Genomic DNA, 24,533 nt, shown 5'->3' with positions numbered 1-24,533 from the left:
AAAAATAAAATAGTAACATGAGGAATACAATAAAATACACAAGAACGGAGCTATACTGAACTATACTGTACTAAATTGTACTGTACTATAGTTTCTTACAATTCACGGGGTCTATAGTCTTACAATAAATAGTTTTAATTAAATACTAGCCTTGCTTTTTTCAATGGTCCTGGTAGGTCATATGTCATTGGGGCCTGGAGTAGAGAACCTAGACACAGCTGTCTGATATCAAACTTGTTTGACACAGTGACAACGGGAGATCAACTGATCTGCTGGTTTATTCTTGTGGGTTTTTGGTTGCAAGCAAGTCTGTTTTAACACGCAGGTGCATGTGATCTCCCATTAGTAACGTTTCAAGTCTGTTTTAACACGCAGGTGCATGTAATCTCCCATTAGTAACGTTTCAAGTCTGTTTTAACACGCAGGTGCATGTAATCTCCCATTAGTAACGTTTCAAGTCTGTTTTAACACGCAGGTGCATGTCATCTCCCATTAATAACGTTTCAAGTCTGTTTTAACACGCAGGTGCATGTCATCTCCCATTAGTAACGTTTCAAGAAATACAGCGCTAAAAGTTCTGCCTGTTGGTTGCAATTGACCATTACTTGTTTTATGATGGACACACAAACAATGATACAGAACATAGACAGTACACCTTGGGATCAAAATGGATCTACAGGGTTATAACCAACCTCAACACACACCATAGGGTAATGTCTAAAAAAACACTATATTCTGGATATCATTTAGTCATCTCAGAGCTCTAGCAAAACCAGAACTTTACTGAGACTGTCTCATAGGAACCACTGTGGCACTGTGAAGGATGCTGTTTGACTAATTCCTTGTATCCAGATTTTCAAGATTGCTCTGGTAGGTAGTGATGACTGATCGCACTGGGCCACTTTGGCCCCATCCAGTCTGCCCAGGTGAATCAGCATCTGGACATGGAGGGACGCTCCGTTGACCCACATCCTCAGAGCCCACAAGCTCATCTGTCCGTCCAGCAGCAAGGAGTTCTTCAACTGAGTCAGGGCAAAGCTCAGGTTACGCTCCACGTGCTGGATGTCACTCTTAAACTCTGCCTTGTTGCGTATGTGCATGAGGTGTCTCTTGAGGTACTCATTCATTTGGTCTCTCACAGCGGAGGCCTCTGCAAAGATACAACGCAGCAGATAATCTGTGCTATCCTCTGGGGGCTCTATGGCAGCTACAGATCTGTCTATTACTGTAGAGATAACCAGGGACGTATTCATGCTGCAGCATTTTCATTCGGTTCCATCTCTCTTTGTTTGTAGTGTTTGAGCAGCTTATCCAAGGACCTAGGACCTGAGAATTGCAGCAGAGCTTTGTCTATGCCCACACCGGGAAAGTATTTTGAGCTCATCTGATTATTGAGTTCATCTGATATCATTTGCCTTTCTTCCTTTATCTTTTATTCTGTACTCTTTGATTGACCCATGTTTTCTTTGTTCTGGTCTCTGGTAAAGGGTGTTAGAGTAATTTCCTTTGGTGTGAGCAAGCAGTCGTTGGTCTCTGTTGAGCATGTCTTGTCTAGGGCACTTAGACAGGTTCCTTCGGTGAAAACACAAAAACAAAAGGACAAGTCCAAATCAGATTCAGAATACAAATCAGAATTAAATATCCTGTGTAGGGCAGTAGCTGGATTGTGTGCAAACACATATTAAGAAACAGAAGAGGGCATTGATCTCAAGATGATTAAGCACTTAACCGTGATTGCTCCTGTAATTCGGTTTGGATAAGAGCGTCTGCTAAACGTTGGCTAAATATTATTCGAAGTAGCCTACAGCAGTAACCCTCTTAACCTCAACCTGTTTTCTTATATCCAAACGTCCATCCAAGCAAGCGAATGTTGCTATGTCATGTGATGTGATGCCTGTCCATTCCAGATAAACCTTGTGTAATGCAATGTATAGCCACGGGGTGGGACCATAATACCAAAAACTGGAAGGATTCGCATAATGAATGGGCCGCTTGCTGTCACTGTCCTTCCGGGAGAGATTTGGCTGGACTATATTCAGGTATTTGCCTGCTACGTTTCTTTTCAGAGTTTTCTCAATTGTATTTATGCACTCTTATGGTAAAAATGTGATTTCAGCGTTTCAAGTAGTTTTTATCATTGTCTAATAGCGATGTAAAACGTAGTTAGCTAACATGCCTAGTTTACTAACGTTAGCTAGCTAGCTGGCTAACGCTAAATAACTAACGTTAGCCAGCTAGCCATCATCCACATTATTTAAAAAACGCTGACTGCAGTCAACGATGCACGACTTTGGCAAGGAGCTAGCTAGACCTCTCACTCTGAGGCTGTAACCCAGGGTTCTTTAATGACTAGTCTGATATGCATTGTGTTTCTTCTCTATTTGGGATTACCTTTATAGCTAGCCTACTACCAAAGATGTTTATAACCAACCCAAGATAGACCAGAGCCTGTCGTTTCCCATGGGAGCAGATTAATCATAGTAGTGGGCAGAACAAACAAGGAGGTGGGCAGAGCCAAGCGTGAGCTACTATTGGCGCATTCTATCATTGATTTGCATGTATCCGTTAGAGAACGCCTCACTTGTGAAATGCGTGTGTGCACACACTTAATTCGACCTTGCACTCCTAAACAACGCAATTAAAAATATAACTACACTTTGGCAAAGTGCCAAGTCTAAAAACGTAGTGCAATGTGTTGGTAATATATTTGTAGTTTTGTGAACCGAATTTATTTTGAGAAGATGTTTCATCGATGAGAAAATTTGCAGAATGTCGGGCAGTTTCACCTAGTTCTATCCTCTTCCAATACCCTCGACTGGACTTCACCTCACTACCACATTCGGTGGTTAGAAAACCTTCTGAACGATGCTTCATCTTTATAGCCCCATGTGACGTGCCCCGGTTACCCCCTCTGTGCTTGCACTCCTAAACAACGCCATTTTTTGAAACTTTGGAAAGGGGTAAAGTCTACAAATCGCAGTCCACCCTGCATGTTACACATTATAGTTTTGGTAATGTAAAACTGTGTGGCCACTGGGCTTCCTCTCGTCCCCGTATTTGTTATTGAGTGGAAACGCAAACGGAATGCTTCACATTTAATACATCCGGCGAAATATCTGTCTCTTTGTTCTATCAGTGTTACTACTGTTCTCCAGAGACAAACTCCACTCCGTTGATCTACGTGTGATTTTTGGAGTAGCAGCAGGGTTGCCAAGTCGAGCAATACTTTATGACGCAATGACAACTCAACCCGCCCACAAAGCTTAAACTAGCACCCACATTTTTTACGCAGCATGTGGAGTTGGCACATGTTTCCAAAAGGTGTCTCTATAATGACAATCTATGTAAATACAACTGGTAAAATTGCTCTAACTTTAAATTGTTCTCTTCATATCTCCCTTTGTTATTGGTTTACACCAAATTATTTAATATGAACTATAGAAGGGAAAACCCGAAAAGCCCCAACATTTTGCTATTTGTCTTTTATTGAATACATTTTTTTAAATTAAGGTGTGGCTGCAGGCAGCTTGACGTACCAGTTATCCATCCCTCTGGAGCTAAATGGAAAGAAAAGAGCGAAAGGAGATCCATCACATCAAGAGTTGTATTCTACTATTAATCAATCACAACTATTATCGTTTTTATTTTACCTTTACCGCAAGTCAGTTAAAAACAAATTCTTACTTTCAATGACGGCCTAGGAACAGGGGCAGAACGACAGATTTTTACCTTGTCAGCTCGGGGATTCGATCTTGCAACCTCGCGATTACTAGTCCAACGCTCTAACCACTAAGCTACCTGTCACCGCTGACTACTTAGTCAGTAATTAAGTTAATTGGCTCCTCTCTGTCCTCACCGCCGCTGTGCTCCGCACTGCTGCACGCTGCTCTCTCTCTCCTCTGTCTTCAACTTTCTAGCCAATGTTAGCTAGCTAGCTTGCTACATACAGGGCTCAATACTAACTTTTTTCATCACTGTCCCAGAATTGTCCTGAAGTGCAATTTAAATTGTCCCAAACTGAACATGAACTTCCCAAATTCAAATGCGTGTTGATGTTTTTTGATATGCCAACATGGGTCTACTTTAGAACATATAGGTAATTCATTCATAGGGATTTAAACGACTAATAAGAAGAGCCTACTAATAAAAGAAATGCATGCAACTGTCAACTGAGCCAGAAATTCACATACAATTGCCTCTAAAATGGCCAACAAAATATTTACATATATTGTGCATAAATATACGTAAATAATTAGTCTACATGTAAAAGTGTAGTCTAGGTTATTTAAGCAATAAGGCCAGAGGGGGTGTGGTATATGGCCAATATATAACGGCTAAGGCTGTTCTTATGAACGGCGCAACACCGGAGTGTCTGGACACAGCCCTTAGCCGCAGTATATTGGCCATATACAGTGCCTTCGCAAAGTATTCAGACCCATAGATTTTTTTCCCCCACATTTTGTTATGTTACAGCCTTATTCTAAAATGGTTTTAATTAAATAAAATCCTCAGTAATCTACACACAATACCGAATACGGATCCAAATCTCCTGAGAGGGAAAAGGTTTTTGTCGTGCCCTCTTCACGACTATCTTGGTATGTTTGGACCAAGATAGTTTGTTGGTGATGTGGACACCAAGGAACTTGAAACTCTCGACCCGCTCCACTACAGCCCTGTTGTTGTTAATGGGGGCCTGTTCGGCCCTCTCTTTCCTGTAGACCACAATCAGCTTCTTTGTCTTGCTCACACTGCTGCCTTAGTGTCTTTAGATATTTTTGTCAGATGTTACTATTGAATACTGAAGTATAATTACAAGCATTTCATAAGTGTCAAAGGCTTTTATTGACAATTACATGAAGTTGATGCAAAGAGTCCATATTTGCAGTGTTGACCCTTCTTTTTCAAGACCTCTGCAATCCGCCCTGGCATGCTTTCAATTAACTTTTGGGCCACATCCTGACTGATGGCAGCCGATTCTTGCATAATCAATGCTTGGAGTTTGTCAGAATTTGTGGGTTTTTGTTTGTCCACCCGGGCCTTGAGGATTGACCACAAGTTCTATATGGGATTAAGGTCTGGGTAGTTTCCTGGCCATGGACCCAAAATATTGATGTTTTGTTCCCCGAGCCACTTAGTTATCAATTTTGCCTTATGGCAAGGTGCTCCATCATGCTGGAAAAGGCATTGTCCATCACCAAACTGTTCCTGGATGGTTGGGAGAAGTTTCTCTCTGAGGATGTGTTGGTACCATTCTTTATTCATGGCTGTGTTCTTAGGAAAAATTGTGAGTGAGCCCACTCCCTTGGCTGAGAAGCAACCCCACACATGAATGGTCTCAGGATGCTTTACTGTTGGCATGACACAGGACTGATGGTAGCGTTCACCTTGTCTTCCCCGGACAAGCTTTTTTCCAGATGTCCAAACAACCGGAAAGGGGATTAATCAGAGAAAATGACTTTACCCCAGTCCTCAACAGTCCAATCCCTGTACCTTTTTGCAGAATATCAGTCTGCCCCTGATGTTTTTCCTGGAGAGAAGTGGATTCTTTGCTGCCCTTCTTGACACCAGGCCATCCTCCAAAAGTCTTCGCCTCATTGTGCGTGCAGATGCACGCACACCTGCCTGCTGCCATTCCTGAGCAAGCTCTGTACTGGTGGTGCCCCGATCCTGCAGCTGAATCAACTTTAGGAGACGGGCCTGGCGCTTGCTGGCGCTTGCTGGACTTTCTTGGGCGCCCTGAAGCCTTCTTCACAACAATTGAACCGCTCTCCTTGAAGTTCTTGACGATCCGATAAATGGTTGGTTTAGGTGCAATCTTACTGGCAGCAATATCCTTGCCTGTGAAGCCCTTTTTGTGCAAGGCAATGATGACGGCGCATGTTTCCTTGCAGGTAACCATGGTTGACAGAGGAAGAACAATGATTCCAAGCACCACCCTCCTTTTGAAGCTTCCAGTCTGTTATTCGAACTCAATCAGCATGACAGAGTGATCATGCGGCAGGGTAGCCTAGTGGTTAGAGTGTTGGACTAGTAGCGGTTGCAAGTTCAAACCCCTGAGCTGACAAGGTACAAATCTGTTGTTCTGCCCCTGAACAAGGCAGTTAACCCACTAGGCCGTCATTGAAAATAAGAATTTGGTCTTAACTGACTTGCCTAGTTAAATAAAGGTATATAAAAAAAAATGCCTTGTCCTCTTCAACACTCACACCTGTGTTAACGAAAGAATCACTGGCATGATGTTAGCTGGTCCTTTTGTGGCAGGGCTGAAATGCAGTGGAAATGTTTTTTTTTTAGGATTCAGTTCATTTGCATAGCAAAGAGGGACTTGGCAATTAATTGCAATTCATCTGATCACTCTTCATAACATTCTGGAGTATATGCAAATTGCCATCATACAAACTGAGGCAGCAGACTTTGTGAAAATTAATATTTGTGTCATTCTCAAAACTTTTTGCCACAACTGTAGTCTATATTTGCATCAAAGCTCATCTGTTCATCTGGCTGTTTGTTTTGATATGAAAATGCTGGCTACCAATTTATCTTGTCATTACAGTCTGTTCTGATTATTTTGAAGAAAACATAATGCTGTATCTTCAAGAATGGTGGGGTCATGAAAAACCCAGCTCCTTGGTTGTGGAGTAGAGGAGAAGTAGTGCATCGTGGGTGATTCACAGACAAGACAGGGAGGCGATGGAGGAAGATGAGCGGGGTAAGTTTGAGGGTGACAGTCTCTTTTTAGTAAACAACTGTTGGTAACTTGACATTACGTTGCCCCTATACCTGTGTACTGCTGTTATTAGCCTATGAATTTATTTCGCTTTACTGTTATGTTGAACGATCAATTACAGTTGAAGTCGGAAGTTTACATACACCTTAGCCAAATACGTTTAAGCTCAGTTTTTCACAATTCCTGACATTTAATCCTGGTAAGAAATTCCTGTCTTAGGTCAGTTAAGATCACCACTTTATTTTAAGAATGTGAAATGTCAGAATAATAGTGGAGAGTGATTTACAGTGCCTTGCGAAAGTATTCGGCCCCCTTGAACTTTGCGACCTTTTGCCACATTTCAGGCTTCAAACATAAAGATATAAAACTGTATTTTTTTGTGAAGAATCAACAACAAGTGGGACACAATCATGAAGTGGAACGACATTTATTGGATATTTCAAACTTTTTTAACAAATCAAAAACTGAAAAATTGGGCGTGCAAAATTATTCAGCCCCCTTAAGTTAATACTTTGTAGCGCCACCTTTTTCTGCGATTACAGCTGTAAGTCGCTTGGGGTATGTCTCTATCAGTTTTTCACATCGAGAGACTGACATTTTTTCCCATTCCTCCTTGCAAAACAGCTCGAGCTCAGTGAGGTTGGATGGAGAGCATTTGTGAACAGCAGTTTTCAGTTCTTTCCACAGATTCTCGATTGGATTCAGGTCTGGACTTTGACTTGGCCATTCTAACACCTGGATATGTTTATTTTTGAACCATTCCATTGTAAATTTTGCTTTATGTTTTGGATCATTGTCTTGTTGGAAGACAAATCTCCGTCCCAGTCTCAGGTCTTTTGCAGACTCCATCAGGTTTTCTTCCAGAATGGTCCTGTATTTGGCTCCATCCATCTTCCCATCAATTTGAACCATCTTCCCTGTCCCTGCTGAAGAAAAGCAGGCCCAAACCATGATGCTGCCACCACCATGTTTGACAGTGGGGATGGTGTGTTCAGCTGTGTTGCTTTTATGCCAAACATAACGTTTTGCATTGTTGCCAAAAAGTTCAATTTTGGTTTCATCTGACCAGAGCACCTTCTTCCACATGTTTGGTGTGTCTCCCAGGTGGCTTGTGGCAATATACGACTGATTGTTGTCCTATGGACAGAGTCTCCCACCTCAGCTGTAGATCTCTGCAGTTCATCCAGAGTGATCATGGGCCTCTTGGCTGCATCTCTGATCAGTCTTCTCCTTGTATGAGCTGAAAGTTTAGAGGGACGGCCAGGTCTTGGTAGATTTGCAGTGGTCTGATACTCCTTCCATTTCAATGTTATCGCTTGCACAGTGCTCCTTGGGATGTTTAAAGCTTGGGAAATCTTTTTGCATCCAAATCCGGCTTTAAACTTCTTCACAACAGTATCTCGGACCTGCCTGGTGTGTTCCTTGTTCTTCATGATGCTCTCTGCGCTTTTAACGGACCTCTGAGACTATCACAGTGCAGGTGCATTTATACGGAGACTTGATTACACACAGGTGGATTGTATTTATCATCATAAGTCATTTAGGTCAACATTGGATCATTCAGAGATCCTCACTGAACTTCTGGAGAGAGTTTGCTGCACTGAAAGTAAAGGGGCTGAATAATTTTGCACGCCCAATTTTTCAGTTTTTGATTTGTTAAAAAAGTTTGAAATATCCAATAAATGTCGTTCCACTTCATGATTGTGTCCCACTTGTTGTTGATTCTTCACAAAAAAAATACAGTTTTATATCTTTATGTTTGAAGCCTGAAATGTGGCAAAAGGTCGCAAAGTTCAAGGGGGCCGAATACTTTCGCAAGGCACTGTATTTCAGCTTTTATTTATTTCATCACATTCCCAGTGGGTCAGAAGCTTACATACACTCAATTCGTATTTGGTAGCATAGCCTTCAAATGGTTTAACTTGGGTCAAATGTTTTGGGTAGCCTTCCACAAGCTTCCCACAATAAGTTGGGTGAATTTTGGACAATTCCTCCTGACAGAGCTGGTGTAACTGAGTCAGGATTGTAGGCCTCCTTGCTCTCACACACTTTTTCACTTCTGCCCACAAATGTTCTATAGGATTGAGGTCAGGGCTTTGTGATGGTCACTCCAATACCTTGACTTTGTTGTCCTTAAGCCATTTTGCCACAACTTTGGAAGTATGCTTGTGGTCATTGTCCATTTGAAAGACCCATTTGCGACCAAGCTTTAACTTCCTGAGTGATGATGTCTTGATGAGAGGTCGACTGATTAATCAGAATGGGCAATTTTAAAGTTTTCAGAACGATCGGAAATCGGTAATTTTGGACGTCGATTTTGCAGATAAAAAAAAAAAAAAAAAAAAGTTTTATTTTATTTTTCTCTCTATTTTTCCCACCTTTATTTATCCTTTATTTAACTAGGCAAGTACTTTAAGAACACATTCTTATTTTCAATGACGGCCTACGAACGGTGAGTTAACTGCCTTGTTCAGGGGCAGAACGACAGATTTTTACCTTGTCAGTTCAGGGATTCAATCTTGCAACCTTACGGTTAACTAGTCCAACGCTCTAACCACCTGCCTCACGAGGAGCCCGCTTGTTACGCGAATGCAGTAAGAAGCCAAGGTAAGTTGCTAGTTAGCATTAAACTTATTCAATCATAACCACTAGTTATAACTACACATGGTTGATGATATTACTAGTTTATCTAGCGTGTCCTGCGTTGCATATAATCGATGCAGTGCGCATTTGCGAAAAAGGAATGTCGTTGCTCCAACGTGGACCTAACCATAAACATCAATGCCTTTCTTAAAATCAATACACATAAGTATATATTTTTAAACCTGCATATTTAGCTAAAAGAAATACAGGTTAGCAGGCAATAATTAACCAGGTGAAATTGTGTCACTTCTCTTGCGTTCATTGCACGCAGAGTCAGGGTATATGCAGCAGTTTGGGCAGCCTGGCTCATTGCGCATTAATTTGCCAGAATTTTATGTAATTATGACATAACATTGAAGGTTGTGCAATGTAACAGGAATATTTAGACTGATGGATGCCACCCGTTAGATAAAATACGGAACGGTTCCATATTTCATTGAAAGAATAAATGTTTTGTTTTCGAGATGATAGTTTCCGGATTCGACCATATTAATGACCTAAGGCTTGTTTTTCTGTGTGTCGTCATGTTATAACTAAGTCTACGATTTGATAGAGCAGTCTGACTGAGCGATGATGGGCACCAGCAGGCTCATAAGCATTCATTCAAACAGCACTTTCGTGCGTTTTGCCAGAAGCTCTGCTGTTTATGACTTCAAGCCTATCAACTCCCGAGATTAGGCTGTTGTAACGATGTGGTGTGAAATGGCTAGCTAGTTAGCGGGGTGCGCGCTAATAGCGTTTCAAACGTCACTCGCTCTGAGACTTGGAGTAGTTGTTCCCCTTGCTCTGCATGGGTAAAGCTGCTTCGAGGGTGGCTGTTGTCGACGTGTTCCTGGTTCGAGCCCAGGTAGGAGCGAGGAGAGGGACGGAAGCTATACTGTTACACTGGCAATACTAGTGCCTATAAGATCATCCAATAGTCAAAGGTATATGAAATACAAATGGTATAGAGAGAGATTCCTATAATAACTACAACCTAAAACTTCTTACCTGGGAATATTGGAGACTCATAATCGGTTGACCTCTAGTCTTGATGTTGCTTCAATATATCCACATAATTTTCCATCCTCATGATGCCATCTATTTTGTGAAGTGCACCAGTCTCTCCTGCTGCATAGCACCCCCCACAACATGATGCTGCCACCCCCGTGCTTCACGGTTGGGATGGGGTTCTTCGGCTTGCAAGCCTCACCCTTTTTCCTCCAAACATAACAGTGGTCATTATGGCCAAACAGTTCTATTTTTGTTTCATTGGACCAGAGGACATTTCTCCAAAAAGTACAATCATTGTCCCAATGTGCAGTTGCAATCCATAGTCTGGCTTTTTTATGGCGGTTTTGGAGCAGTGACTTCTTCCTTGCTGAGCGGCCTTTCAGGTTATGTCAATATAGGACTCGTTTTACTGTGGATATAGATACTTTTGTACCTGTTTCCTCCAGCATCTTCACAAGGTCCTTGTGTTCTGGGATTGATTTGCAATTTTCGCACCAAAGTACGTTCATCTCGAGGAGACGGAATGCATCTCCTTCCTGAGCAGTATGACGGCTACATAGTCCCATAGTGTTTATACTTGCGTACTACTGTTTGTACAGATGAACATTTTACCTTCTGGCGTTTGGAAATTGCTCCCAAGGATGAACCAGACTTTTCTTCTGAGGTCTTGGCTGATTTCTGTTGATTTTCCCATGATGTCAAGCAAAGAGGCACTGAGTTTGATGGTAGGCCTTGAAATACATCCACAGGTACACTTCCAATTGACTCAAATGATGTCAGAAGCCATGACATAATTTTCTGGAATTTTCCATGCCGTTTAAAGGCACAGTCAATTTAGTGTTTGTAAACTTCTGACCCACTGGAATTGTGATACAGTGAAATAATCTGTCTGTAAACAATTGTTGGAAAAATTACTTGTGTCATGCACGAAGTAGATGTCCTAACCGACTTGCCAAAACTATAGTTTGTTAACAAGAAATTTGTGGAGTGGTTGAAAAATGACTTTTAATGGCTCAAACCTAAGTGTATGTAAACTTCCGACTTCAACTGTATATGTTGCAGGAAATTACATTTTATAAAATAGAATTGAATATCCCTTCTAGTGTTGATAACATGCTCCTCCATCACTGTTTTAGCTGTAGAATTCAAGGGTCTGTTTGAGGACCCTGCCTTCATCTGTGAGGACTCCCTGTTCTCAGACTACTCCACCCCTATCGCCAGGTTCCAGGATGACATCACATGGCTCCGGCCACAGGTGAGACCCGGGCCTACAACTTATCCAATCAGAATTGGCCTTCGGCATGTCAAAATATACAGTGCCTTCTGAAAGTATTCAGACCCTTTGACTTTAACATTTATTTTGCTACTTTACAGCATTATTCTGAAAATGATTAAATAGTTTATATATACACAATACCCCATAATTTACTGATTTATAAAAAATAAAAAATTGAATGACATTTACATAAGTATTCTGACACTTTACTCAGTTCTTTGTTGAAGCGCCTTTGGCAAGGATTACAGCATCAACTCTTCTTGGGTATGACACAACAAGCTTGGCACACCTGTATTTGGGGAGTTTCTCCCATTCTTTTCTGCAGATCCTCTCCTGCTCTGTCAGGTTGGCTGCTGCACAGCTATTTTCAGGTCTCTCCAGAGATGTTCGATCGGGTTCAATTCTAGACTCTGGCTGTGCCACTCAAGGACATTCAGAGACTTGTCCCGAAGCCATTCCTGCGTTGTCTTGGCTGTGTGCTTAGGGTCGTTGTCCTGTTCGAAGGCGAACCTTCGCCCCCAGTCTGAGTTCCTGAGTGCTCTGGAGCAAGGATCTCTCTGTACTTTGCTCCGTTCATCTTTGTCTCCATCCTGACTAGTCTCCCAGTCCCTGCCGCTGAAAAACATCCCCACAGCATGATGCTGCCACCACCATGCTTCACCGTAGGGATGGTGCCAGGTTTCCTCCAGACCTGACACTTGGCATTCATGCCAAAGCGTTCAATCTTGGTTTCATCAGACCAGAGAATCTTGTTTCTCTTGGTCTGAGAGTCTTTAGGTGCCTTTTGGCAAACTCCAAGCATGCTGTCATGTGCCTTTTACTGAGGAGGGGCTTCCGTCTGGCCACTGTAACATAAAGGCCAGATTGATGGAGTGCTGCAGAGATTGTTGTCCTTCTGGAAGTTTCTCCCATCTCCACAGAGGACGAGAGCTCTCTAGAGCTGTGTCAGAGGGACCATCACATTCTTGGTCACCTCCCTGACCAAGGCCATTCTCCCCTGATTGCTCAGTTTGGCTGGGTGGCCAGCTCTAGGAAGAGTCTTGGTGGTTCCAAACTTCTTCTATTTAAGAATGATTGAGGCCACTGTGTTCTTTGGGACATTCAATGCTACAGACATTTTTTAGTACACTTCCCCAGATCTGTGCCTCAACACAATCCTGTCTCGGAGCTCTACGAACAATTATTTTGACCTCATGACTTGGTTTTTGCTCTGACATGCACTGTCAACTGTGGGACCTTTATATAGACAGGTGTGTGCCTTTCCAAAACATGTCCAATCAATTGAATTTACCGCAGGTGGACTCCAATAAAGTTGTAGAAACATCTCAAGGATGGTCAATGGAAGCAGGATGCACCTGAGCTCAATTTTCAGTCTCATAGCATAGGGGCAGAATACTTATGTAAATAAGGTATTTCTGTTTTTTATTTGTAAATTTGCTATAATTTCTAAAAAAAGTTTTTTCACTTTGTCGTTAGTAAAAAGGGTTCTGAATACTTTCCCGAATGCACTGTATATGCGATTTATATTCTGTGTTCCTTCCATTCATGTTATTTTTTCCTCAACACCGTGTGAACACTTGATCACATAATGGAAACAAGCATGTCCAATCTGCTCACAATGATTCTGTGTGTCTGTTAATGGTGACATATTTCTCTGTCTGTCCTTACAGGAGATCTGCCCGTCTCCTGCACTCTTCCCTGACAACACCAATGACGGCCATGCAAAGCAAGGCCTCCTGGGAGACTGCTGGTTCCTCTGTGCCTGCACAATCTTACTGAAGTACCAGCATTTGATGAACAAGGTAAAGCTCCACAAATTTGTAACGTATATGTGACCGATCAGCTCGATTCCGTCTTATGTAGCAACATTTGAAATGGTTTTTAACAAACACGTTTGAGAAAATGGCCCTTGAATGTTTTGGTACCTACTGGACAGCATCGTTCACACCCTTTTGAGCTTTAGCCCCACATGTGAGGCTATGTACTAAACAACCAAAGATGTCAATACTAAAGGCTGGTTTATACTACGGGTGTGTTCGTACATTTTATCTGGAGTGGTGCCAGAGTGTTCTCTGGCGTTCGTAATCTCAGAGCGTTGTAAGATTCGCTCGTAAATTCAGAGTGTTTCGCTCTCAAAGTGTACGCTGGACTTTCTGGCCAAAAAGTAGGGTTGACCCGAACGTTCTGTCCTAACAACAGCAGTCAAGCACCCAAGCTAACTGGCTAACATTGGCTAGCTTGCTAGCTACTTCCAGACACAAATGAGAGAACAGCTCACTCTGACCATTTTACTCTGGCTGTTTTTATGTTATCCAGAGTGTTGATGACTGCAACTGTGCTGCTGGCAACAATTTAATTACGCTTTTTTTGCCAACGTTTACTGACACCGGCCATATTCAACGGGTGTTGAGCGTTCGTAAATTCGTCAGTTATTCTGCGCTCTGGCACACTCAGACGAGGGTACTCTGATATCGGACTAGATAGCCAGAGCAAATTTCCCAGCTACGTCTATCGACGGTTGTTGCAGTGACGTCATACAAATTCTATTGGAATAGTTACTTGCATAGCGGAGTCTTTTGTTTAGACATGTAGCTAGCTAGCTAAACAATTAACCATAATCCCAAGTCATAAGGTTACTTCTTTGCATGAATCTTCAGGTAGCTAACCAGGTTCAATGTTAGCTAGCTAACATTAGGCTATATCTAGCAATGCAAATGGCTTTGAGATACAAATAACATTACTACACAGATCATACACGTAAGTTAGCTAACTAGGCAGCCAGCTACAGTGCCTTGCGAAAGTATTCGGCCCCCTTGAACTTTGCGACCTTTTGCCACATTTCAGGCTTCAAACATAAAGATATAAAACTGTATTTTTTTGTGAAGAATCAACAACAAGTGGGACACAATCATGAAGTGGAACGACATTTATTGGATATTTCAAACTTTTTTAACAAATCAAAAACTGAAAAATTGGGCGTGCAAAATTATTCAGCCCCTACTTTCAGTGCAGCAAACTCTCTCCAGAAGTTCAGTGAGCATCTCTGAATGATCCAATGTTGACCTAAATGACTAATGATGATAAATACAATCCACCTGTGTGTAATCAAGTCTCCGTATAAATGCACCTGCACTGTGATAGTCTCAGAGGTTCCTTTAAAAGCGCAGAGAGCATCATGAAGAACAAGGAACACACCAGGCAGGTCCGAGATACTGTTGTGAAGAAGTTTAAAGCCGGATTTGGATACAAAAATATTTCCCAAGCTTTAAACATCCCAAGGAGCACTGTGCAAGCGATAATATTGAAATGGAAGGAGTATCAGACCACTGCAAATCTACCAAGACCTGGCCGTCCCTCTAAACTTTCAGCTCATACAAGGAGAAGACTGATCAGAGATGCAGCCAAGAGGCCCATGATCACTCTGGATGAACTGCAGAGATCTACAGCTGAGGTGGGAGACTCTGTCCAAAGGACAACAATCAGTCGTATATTGCACAAATCTGGCCTTTATGGAAGAGTGGCAAGAAGAAAGCCATTTCTTAAAGATATCCATAAAAAGTGTTGTTTAAAGTTTGCCACAAGCCACCTGGGAGACACACCAAACATGTGGAAGAAGGTGCTCTGGTCAGATGAAACCAAAATTGAACATTTTGGCAACAATGCAAAACGTTATGTTTGGCGTAAAAGCAACACAGCTGAACACACCATCCCCACTGTCAAACATGGTGGTGGCAGCATCATGGTTTGGGCCTGCTTTTCTTCAGCAGGGACAGGGAAGATGGATGGAGCCAAATACAGGACCATTCTGGAAGAAAACCTGATGGAGTCTGCAAAAGACCTGAGACTGGGACGGAGATTTGTCTTCCAACAAGACAATGATCCAAAACATAAAGCAAAATCTACAATGGAATGGTTCAAAAATAAACATATCCAGGTGTTAGAATGGCCAAGTCAAAGTCCAGACCTGAATCCAATCGAGAATCTGTGGAAAGAACTGAAAACTGCTGTTCACAAATGCTCTCCATCCAACCTCACTGAGCTCGAGCTGTTTTGCAAGGAGGAATGGGAAAAATTGTTAGTCTCTCGATGTGCAAAACTGATAGAGACATACCCCAAGCGACTTACAGCTGTAATCGCAGCAAAAGGTGGCGCTACAAAGTATTAACTTAAGGGGGCTGAATAATTTTGCACGCCCAATTTTTCAGTTTTTGATTTGTTAAAAAAGTTTGAAATATCCAATAAATGTTGTTCCACTTCATGATTGTGTCCCACTTGTTGTTGATTCTTCACAAAAAAATACAGTTTTATATCTTTATGTTTGAAGCCTGAAATGTGGCAAAAGGTCGCAAAGTTCAAGGGGGCCGAATACTTTCGCAAGGCACTGTAACATTAGCTAGCTAGCTAACAGTACACTTTAACTTGAAATGAAAACGACTTTCTGACAATTTGAAACGTGTAATATCTGAAAATGTAGCTAGCTAGACTCTCATACCCATACATGGATGGACAATTCTCCCTCTCTGTCACGGATGCCATGATTGCCCTTAGCTTGAAGATGTAATCCGGAGCCTTCTGTGTTCTCTTTTTGACTCCGTCTGCTTATTTGCAATCAAACGCCAGAATTTTCTCCATCTCCTTAGCTATCACACTCTAATTGCAATGCTTTCAAAACTATGTCCCCTAGAAAGTGGAGAGCAACACTTATGCAGTTCTACTACGTTATATCTTCCAAAAAAGCTGCATTAGAAAGGATTACCTACACATATTGACCAGCTCATATTATAAACAGAAGCATGCTACATGGCAGACCAATCCAAACTCGGTCCTCCAGAAAGTTGAGAGCATCTTTATAAAAAGCCGCATTAGAAAGGATTACCTACACATACTGACCAGCTCATGTTGTAGACAGAAGCATGCTACATGGCAGACCAAATCCAACGCATCTCTTGGCATGTCCAGCCCACTCATTATCTCAGTCAATCATGGCTAGCGGGAAGGTTCCTGTCTCTTTCCATGGCTAAACCAACTAGGCTTGTAACATAACATTTTTTTTGTATTTACAGATTGCATACAAGTTTGTTATTAAGACCCATGAAAGTTCACGTTTCAGAAGGCATTTCTGCCAAAAAACACATTTTGATCAAAAATGTAAAAGAAAAATGGTGTTCCTGTGAAGTAGTTTCCTGAAACGAGTCACATATGTTATTGCATACCACAAATTCAAGTCTTACAGCAAATACGCCATGCTTCTGCCACTGACCTAGTCCGTTAAGTACTTGGTGACTTTTATCAATACCACCAAAATACTGTGATAAACACAGTGCTCTGTACCCTTTCTGTCCCCCAGGTGGTGCCCCCTGCCCAGCCCCAGTGGGGGGAGAGGGGGTACCGGGGCTCCTTCCTCTTCCGTCTCTGGCAGCATGGCTGCTGGACAGAGGTAACCGTTGATGACCGGCTGCCCTGCCTCAACGGAAAGCTCTGCTTCTCGCGCTGCCAATCCCCCACTGCTTTTTGGGTTGCTCTGCTGGAGAAGGCCTACGCCAAGTGAGTGACAGGTGGAAGGTTGAAATTGACCTCAAAAAAATTACTAACAGCGTTTCTGCATCTAGTCATTAATATTGGGTCTCCAAATATTCTATACTGTTCCAATCACATACCATTACATACCATACAATACTCAGTTAGGTTTTGTGACATTCTCTGATACACCCATGTTGTCTCCTGTCCCTACTCCTCCCCCAGGCTGCAGGGGTCATATGAGCGCCTATGGGCGGGGCAGGTCTCTGAGGCCCTGGTAGACCTGACAGGGGGGCTGGCGGAGCGCTGGAGCCTGGGGGATTGTGGGACAGAGGAGGACCAGGGTCGGGGGTCATCTGACAGTGACTGGGTCAGGAGGAGGAGGCTGGATCTGGACCTGCTGCATGCGGTCAGAGAGGGCTGTTCAGTCAGCTGCTCTGTACACAGCGCCCCCGGAGGTAAGGAGGAAAAATGACTGGTCTGGGAATATTCTGCTGTTTTCACATTTTAAACACAAAAATAGCTCTGGGCTGTGCAGACCATTGTTCTCCAATGGAGAAGGAATGCAGTTTTCTAAGAATCTTACTGAAAGCCTTCTATTGAAATCTTGTGACTGACCTTTCAAAGTAAGGGACTGGCACACCCCCAAGTCTGCTAATAGGCAAGTAGCTAAAATATTGTTTAGGGCTATATTTACCCCAACTGCCCCCTTATACCCTAGGTGCCAGTGAGTTGGGGCAGTTCCATGCCCTGAGTGTGATGGAGTGGGTGGACGTGAGGACGGTGGAACGGGGAGGAGTACGTCTAATCAGGATCAGAAACCCCTGGGGCAGACGCTGCTGGGAGGGAGCATGGAGAGAGAGGTAGGGTGTTTGTGTTAGAGCTGTACTACCCGAGCCCGCACAGCTGCGGTCCCAGGGGTAATGTTCCCCCCTCTCCCACTAGACCCCCCCCCCCCCCCCCTTCTGCTTTTCTGCCTGTGTGTTCGCCATTTCTGTGACTTCTGTTGCACAGACAGCTTCTCCCACTCTCGTTTGCAGCAGAATTTAGTGGGAAATGTGTAGCTAGAATCCTTTAACGATTTAAAGTCGCTGGAAGGGTCTGAAAAAACTCACTACATATAATTACATTTGGGCAGGGCTGGGCCTTAAATTTGTCAGAATTTAAGGCCCAGGGCCTGAACACTGCGGGCATGGGTAGGGCTTAAAATTCATGCCCGTGCAGGGCTCGCGCGTGTGTGTGTTCTTTTGTGTCATTTTGAGCCTGAATCCATCTATAATTATTTTCTTAAGAACCCCTGTCTCAGTAATAAACTGGCCACTCTCACCTGGCAGTGGAGAAGGCTGGAACTCTCTGGACCCGGCCTGTACTCTGAACTTGCTGGGCCGGGCCCAGGAGGCAGAGTTCTGGGTGGACGAGACTGAATTCCTGTTGCAGTTTGATGATGTCACAGTGGGGTATCCTATCAATGAGGAGGGACACCTGCAGAGCATCTATTCTGGTATACTCACTCAATACTTCCTCATTATACAAGCATGAGACAAAGTTGAATAGTTTTGAATGTATGAGAACGTCTGACGATATTTGGTTTGGGGGTGAACTATCCCTTCATAAAAGCAAAGCCAGTGTTGTTGTGAAAGGGGCTGTGAATCACACAATCTGTCCAATAGGAAAGCTGCTGACTCATAGCCACCAAACCAGCGATCGCTGGGTCAAAGGTCACTCAGCAGGTGGTTGCCGTAACAACAGTAGCTTTGGCAGCAACCCTCAGTTCTGGCTTCGGGTGTTTGAGAGGGGAGAGGTGCTGGTGTCTCTGCTACAACACAGAAGGTATAGCAGGAACACAGGACACCACTACACACAGTCACCAGAAGAGGGCAGCAGCACCACACAACACCAGCACTACCAGGCCATCGCTTTGCACATGTGGAAGGTTGGTACTGCACTGTAACCTTGTAGCTGATAGATGTTAAAATAAGAATGTGTGTGTGTGGCTTTTAATTATTTCATATTTATCTCCCTGTGTGTGTGTGTGTGTGTGTGTGTGTGCAATACGTACATCTGTCTGTCTGTCAATCCCCAGGTAGAGAAGAAGTGTTTGAACCTGTCTGGGACTCTGAACAGCCCTCCCTGTGCCTCCACACACTGCCACGCCTACGAGCGTGAGGTGGTACTACACACACACCTGGACCCTGGCTGCCACCTGCTCATCCCCAGTACCTTCCTCCAGGGGGGTGAGGGGAGCTTCCTGCTCAGGGTCTTCTCCTCTTCCCCCACCTCACTCAGGTCAGTGGGACTAACATGTACACTTCATTTAGCAGAAGACTGTGACCATAAAGAGATGGGTCGAATAGGGAGCCAGGACCAAATACTGAATCAAAATGTATCAGAAGTTTTGCTTTTCATACATCAAAAGTGGTTTATATATCATTCCATTTGTTTTGTAGATCATGTTGTCTTACAAGTCTAGGAAACTGGATCTATATGTTCCCCCATCCTCCTGCAGTGCTGTGAAGACCCCGGGGCCCTCTTTGCCATTGGTAACAGAGGGGGAGTGGGAGACAAACTACTTACGGGGCGCATGGGTCACAGGGTCATCGGCCGGGGGGAGCAGGAACTTCCTGTCTCACTGGCAGAACCCAAGGTTCCCGGTCACCATGGGTGACAACATAGCGGGGTCAACAGGGGTCAATGTTAGGGTCACCCTCCACCAGAACTGCCCTGACACTGACCTCCAGGCCATCGGCTTTCACCTGTACAAGGTGAGCTGAGTTGTATTCATTAGGGAATACTCTAGCAAAACGTTTTGCAATGAAAAACACTAAATGAGTTTATTATTGAAGTCCAAGTAGTCCCTCTTTGTCTTAGTCCATTTTCTTCTGCTTGTTCCTAATAAAATATGACCCTGGTTTATTAACAGTATGTGGTTAGACTATCTAAAATATGTCCTTAATGTAGAATCTATGGTTTAGCCTGTTGATATGTTGTTTTAATCCTCCTTTAAAATCTGTCTATATGAAGATGATTCTGTTGTGACAAGTTACATGTGAACCTCTGTGTATCCAGACTCCAGAGGGACAGGAGCAGGCCGAGTCGACAGTACCCAGGGAGGAGGAACCGGTGGCCAGCTGCATTCCTCACTGCTACACCCAGGCTGTCAGTCTGGCCTGCTGCCTTCCTCCAGGGGCCTATGTCATAGTGCCCTCCACCTACCAGCCTGACTCCCCAGGCCAGTTCACACTCACTGTGGCTCGCAAAATACACAGGTAGACCTGGTTCTATTCCACTCCCTACCCCCTTAATACAGTGCCTTGCGAAAGTATCCGGCCCCCTTGAACTTTGCGACCTTTTGCCACATTTCAGGCTTCAAACATAAAGATATAAAACTGTATTTTTTTGTGAAGAATCAACAACAAGTGGGACACAATCATGAAGTGGAACGACATTTATTGGATATTTCAAACTTTTTTAACAAATCAAAAACTGAAAAATTGGGCGTGCAAAATTATTCAGCCCCTTTACTTTCAGTGCAGCAAACTCTCTCCAGAAGTTCAGTGAGGATCTCTGAATGATCGAATGTTGGCCTAAATGACTAATGAGGATAAATACAATCCACCTGTGTGTAATCAAGTCTCCGTATAAATGCACCTGCACTGTGATAGTCTCAGAGGTCCGTTAAAAGCGCAGAGAGCATCATGAAGAACAAGGAACAAACCAGGCAGGTCCGAGATACTGTTGTGAAGAAGTTTAAAGCCGGATTTGGATACAAAAATATTTCCCAAGCTTTAAACATCCCAAGGAGCACTGTGCAAGCGATAATATTGAAATGGAAGGAGTATCAGACCACTGCAAATCTACCAAGACCTGGCCGTCCCTCTAAACTTTCAGCTCATACAAGGAGAAGACTGATCAGAGATGCAGCCAAGAGGCCCATGATCACTCTGGATGAACTGCAGAGATCTACAGCTGAGGTGGGAGACTCTGTCCATAGGACAACAATCAGTCGTATATTGCACAAATCTGGCCTTTATGGAAGAGTGGCAAGAAGAAAGCCATTTCTTAAAGATATCCATAAAAAGTGTTGTTTAAAGTTTGCCAGAAGCCACCTGGGAGACACACCAAACATGTGGAAGAAGGTGCTCTGGTCAGATGAAACCAAAATTGAACTTTTTGGCAACAATGCAAAACGTTATGTTTGGCGTAAAAGCAACACAGCTGAACACACCATCCCCACTGTCAAACATGGTGGTGGCAGCATCATGGTTTGGGCCTGCTTTTCTTCAGCAGGGACAAGGGAAGATGGTTAAAATTGATGGGAAGATGGATGGAGCCAAATACAGGACCATTCTGGAAGAAAACCTGATGGAGTCTGCAAAAGACCTGAGACTGGGACAGAGATTTGTCTTCCAACAAGACAATGATCCAAAACATAAAGCAAAATCTACAATGGAATGGTTCAAAAATAAACATATTCAGGTGTTGAATGGCCAAGTCAAAGTCCAGACCTGAATCCAATCGAGAAGCTGTGGAAAGAACTGAAAACTGCTGTTCACAAATACTCTCCATCCAACCTCACTGAGCTCGAGCTGTTTTGCAAGGAGGAATGTGAAAAAATGTCAGTCTCTCGATGTGCAAAACTGATAGAGACTTACAGCTGTAATCGCAGTAAAAGGTGGCGCTACAAAGTATTAACTTAAGGGGGCTGAATAATTTTGCACGCCCAATTTTTCAGTTTTTGATTTGTTAAAAAAGTTTGAAATATCCAATAAATGTCTTTCCACTTCATGATTGTGTCCCAGTTGTTGTTGATTCTTCACAAAAAAATACAGTTTTATATCTTTATGTTTGAAGCCTGAAATGTGGCAAAAGGTCGCAAAGTTCAAGGGGGCCGAATACTTTCGCAAGTCACTGTACCTTCTCCTAGCCCCTATGCCCTTGTGATTGTGTTCATTTTTAATTTAATTTTATGGAATAATATGATGGTGTGTTGTACTTGTGTTTCAGGAGAGTGGTGAAGAGTCAGGAAAGACTGGGGAGAGCCATTCAAGAGGTGAGTGAGTGTTGGGCTATGTGTACAAGACCTATACTTTGCAACAAACACACTTCCTAAACCAATTTAGTGTACCATAGTGCACAAACACTTTTCAACTGTGTTGAATGGCAGTATTTAATCACTGTCTGTTAGCGGTGTGTGGGTCAGTTATGTGTTCCCCGCACCCGTCCGCAATTGCTAATAACCCATCCGCAACCGCCCGACTATATGATAAGGTGAACATCTGAGGCCCGCACCCGCCCCTAACCCGCTAATATAGGAAATGCGCTGTAGGCTACATTCAGAGACGGCAGAACGATGTTTTGACAGGGGGTGCAGGATTTATTTTGCCTGATTTGAATGTTGAATGTTTGTGTTTTTAATATACTACATTTTGGTAGGCTATTTGTTATAATTAGATACATGCAGCTTCTCTTCTGCAATTATATGTTGCCCTAGAAGACTAAATAAACCCTTGGTCACCAGAATAATTTATAGAATCTAAAGTCTCTGCTTCTTTCGCAGAGCAAAATGTCCAAATGACATCAGTTTGAGCTGTTGTGGGGAAATAGAAATCTGTGAAAACAACCCAACATGTTTCTGATGAGATTTCAGTTTGAGTTGGGTGCATATTTTATGTGGTTGAAATGCTATTTTATGATGCAGATAAAGATAGATATCATCTGTAGAGGTGGCAACTGCGCATTCGCATTCTCTCAAGATGCTGAAAGAAAGTAACCATATTTCTCCACTCCTGTTCCCCAGTCAAGATTTTGTTGCAAGAAATGGTTAATTCTGCAGGAGTTAATATTAAGGCTATGTGAGAGGTTACAGGCCTACAGTCAGTGTCCAGTCAGTTTCCATTTAACCCATCTGAACAGTAGACTATTGTTCCCTTGACGTTTTTGCGGGTGTGCAGCTTATTATAACATACTAATACCAGATGACCTCAAATAATTAAAGAAAAACCTCAATGTAGCCTGTAGATATATATTGCACAAGAATGATACATTTATGGATTTTATAAGGTCTCCCTCTCTCTCTCTCTCTCTCTCTCTCTCTCTCTCTCTCTCTGGCGACAGGTCTCTCACATATCTGTGATGCGTAGTTAGCTCTGGGAGCTGTGCTGCCGCTCTGCTGACGTGGGCTCACATCACTTCGGCCCTTGGCCACACATGAAAGGAGCGGGTCTCCCCCCCTCTTCCCCATGCCGAACACTGTGTGTGTTTGTGTGCGCACGCACGGCCTGGGCTCAGGGCCTTTATCCCCAGCCTGGCGAGGCTCAGGGAGCCGATCGGCATCTCTTCTTTCTTTCTGTCTCTCTCTCTCCCTTTCTCTCTCTCTCCCGGCTGCGATTAGCACATCACAGGTTGTCGTTGGGCCAGGCGCTAATGGGAGCTGACGGGGCTGGCCGGTGTAAACAAACAGCCGCCATTGAAGAGGCCCGCTCACTATGCTCACTCGCTGGCCCGTCGGCCTGGGACAAAGGGCCCACTCATGGAGCTCCTTGCTGGGGCAGAGAGGGCAGAAGCAAGGGGTCGGACCTCACCACACTGCAGTGCACCCACCCAGCCTCAGACCCAAACCCCAGGGCTGCCTGTGACTGAACTTTGCCTTCATCCATGCCCCCAGAGTAGATAGAAGTTTCCCCTAACCATTGATATTTTGTCATCCCCTTAATGTTTGAGTTTAGGATTAAGGGTGTGGTGAATGTGATTATAAATATTTGGCTAAGGACAGCTTTAACATCAAGCCCTTGTCCTCCGACCACAAACAGAGTAGCCCCCTCACCCCACAACCCCCACACCTGAGACTCTGCTGCAGCCCCCCCGTCCCTATCACCCTCACACCCATAGAACTGGACCTGGACTGCTGTTTGAAGTGGCTGCATGATGAACAGTACAGGGGGCGATATGGGGCGAAGCGGCACTACTTAAGGCAACAGATTCTTTGGAAGAAGCCGCCAGTGTTTTGGCTCTGCACGCAGTGGCTGAAAAGGCAGGGTGTGTGTGTGTTTGTGTTTGTGTGTTGCTGGTGTGGTAACTAACTTGGGTACCACTGCCACTCCAACTGTTGACTGATTACAATGGTTTTATTATCTGAGAGTATTACTGTGTTATTGTACTTTTGTTGTCAGTGTGTTTGTGTGTTTAAATATACAGAAGATGCAGGTGCTGATTGAACTATAATAAAGTTGTATCCTGCAAACCACACTTCAGCTGTGACCATCATGATTGCACTATTTGTGTTATCTAATGATGATTTTTAGTGTCCACAGATGAGGGACAGTACGTTTTCTGCAACAGACAGCCCCACAGTAGCAGAATGCAGTTAATCTACTCATT

At 43.5% G+C, this 24,533-nt stretch overlaps 1 protein-coding gene across 10 annotated transcripts; it reads left to right on the top strand.

The window, feature by feature from the left end:
• The first annotated feature begins 1,900 nt into the window (after positions 1 to 1,900).
• Positions 1,901 to 24,401, top strand: capn10 (calpain 10). 10 transcript variants are annotated; one of them, XM_021588823.2, is made up of 16 exons: positions 2,018 to 2,039; positions 2,400 to 2,504; positions 3,511 to 3,601; positions 6,575 to 6,709; positions 11,500 to 11,618; positions 13,310 to 13,441; positions 16,987 to 17,183; positions 17,382 to 17,614; positions 17,878 to 18,019; positions 18,449 to 18,657; positions 18,827 to 19,089; positions 19,240 to 19,442; positions 19,663 to 19,918; positions 20,223 to 20,422; positions 22,161 to 22,206; positions 23,271 to 24,401. In XM_021588823.2, the coding sequence occupies exons 4-16, from the start codon at positions 6,691 to 6,693 to the stop codon at positions 23,298 to 23,300; spliced, it is 2,049 nt and encodes a 682-aa protein (XP_021444498.2). In that variant the 5' UTR covers positions 2,018 to 2,039; positions 2,400 to 2,504; positions 3,511 to 3,601; positions 6,575 to 6,690; the 3' UTR covers positions 23,301 to 24,401. The 10 variants fall into 10 exon arrangements, with proteins under 10 accessions (XP_021444495.2, XP_036823026.1, XP_021444499.2 ...); XM_036967128.1 differs by having other exon boundaries at positions 3,511 to 3,604; XM_021588821.2 differs by lacking the exon at positions 2,400 to 2,504 and having other exon boundaries at positions 1,907 to 2,039.
• The last annotated feature ends 132 nt before the right edge of the window (positions 24,402 to 24,533 follow it).

The sequence above is a fragment of the Oncorhynchus mykiss genome, chromosome 28, assembly GCF_013265735.2.
Source record: "Oncorhynchus mykiss isolate Arlee chromosome 28, USDA_OmykA_1.1, whole genome shotgun sequence".
In the NCBI taxonomy this organism is placed as follows: domain Eukaryota; kingdom Metazoa; phylum Chordata; class Actinopteri; order Salmoniformes; family Salmonidae; genus Oncorhynchus; species Oncorhynchus mykiss.
This window is presented reverse-complemented; position numbering and strand designations above follow the sequence as displayed.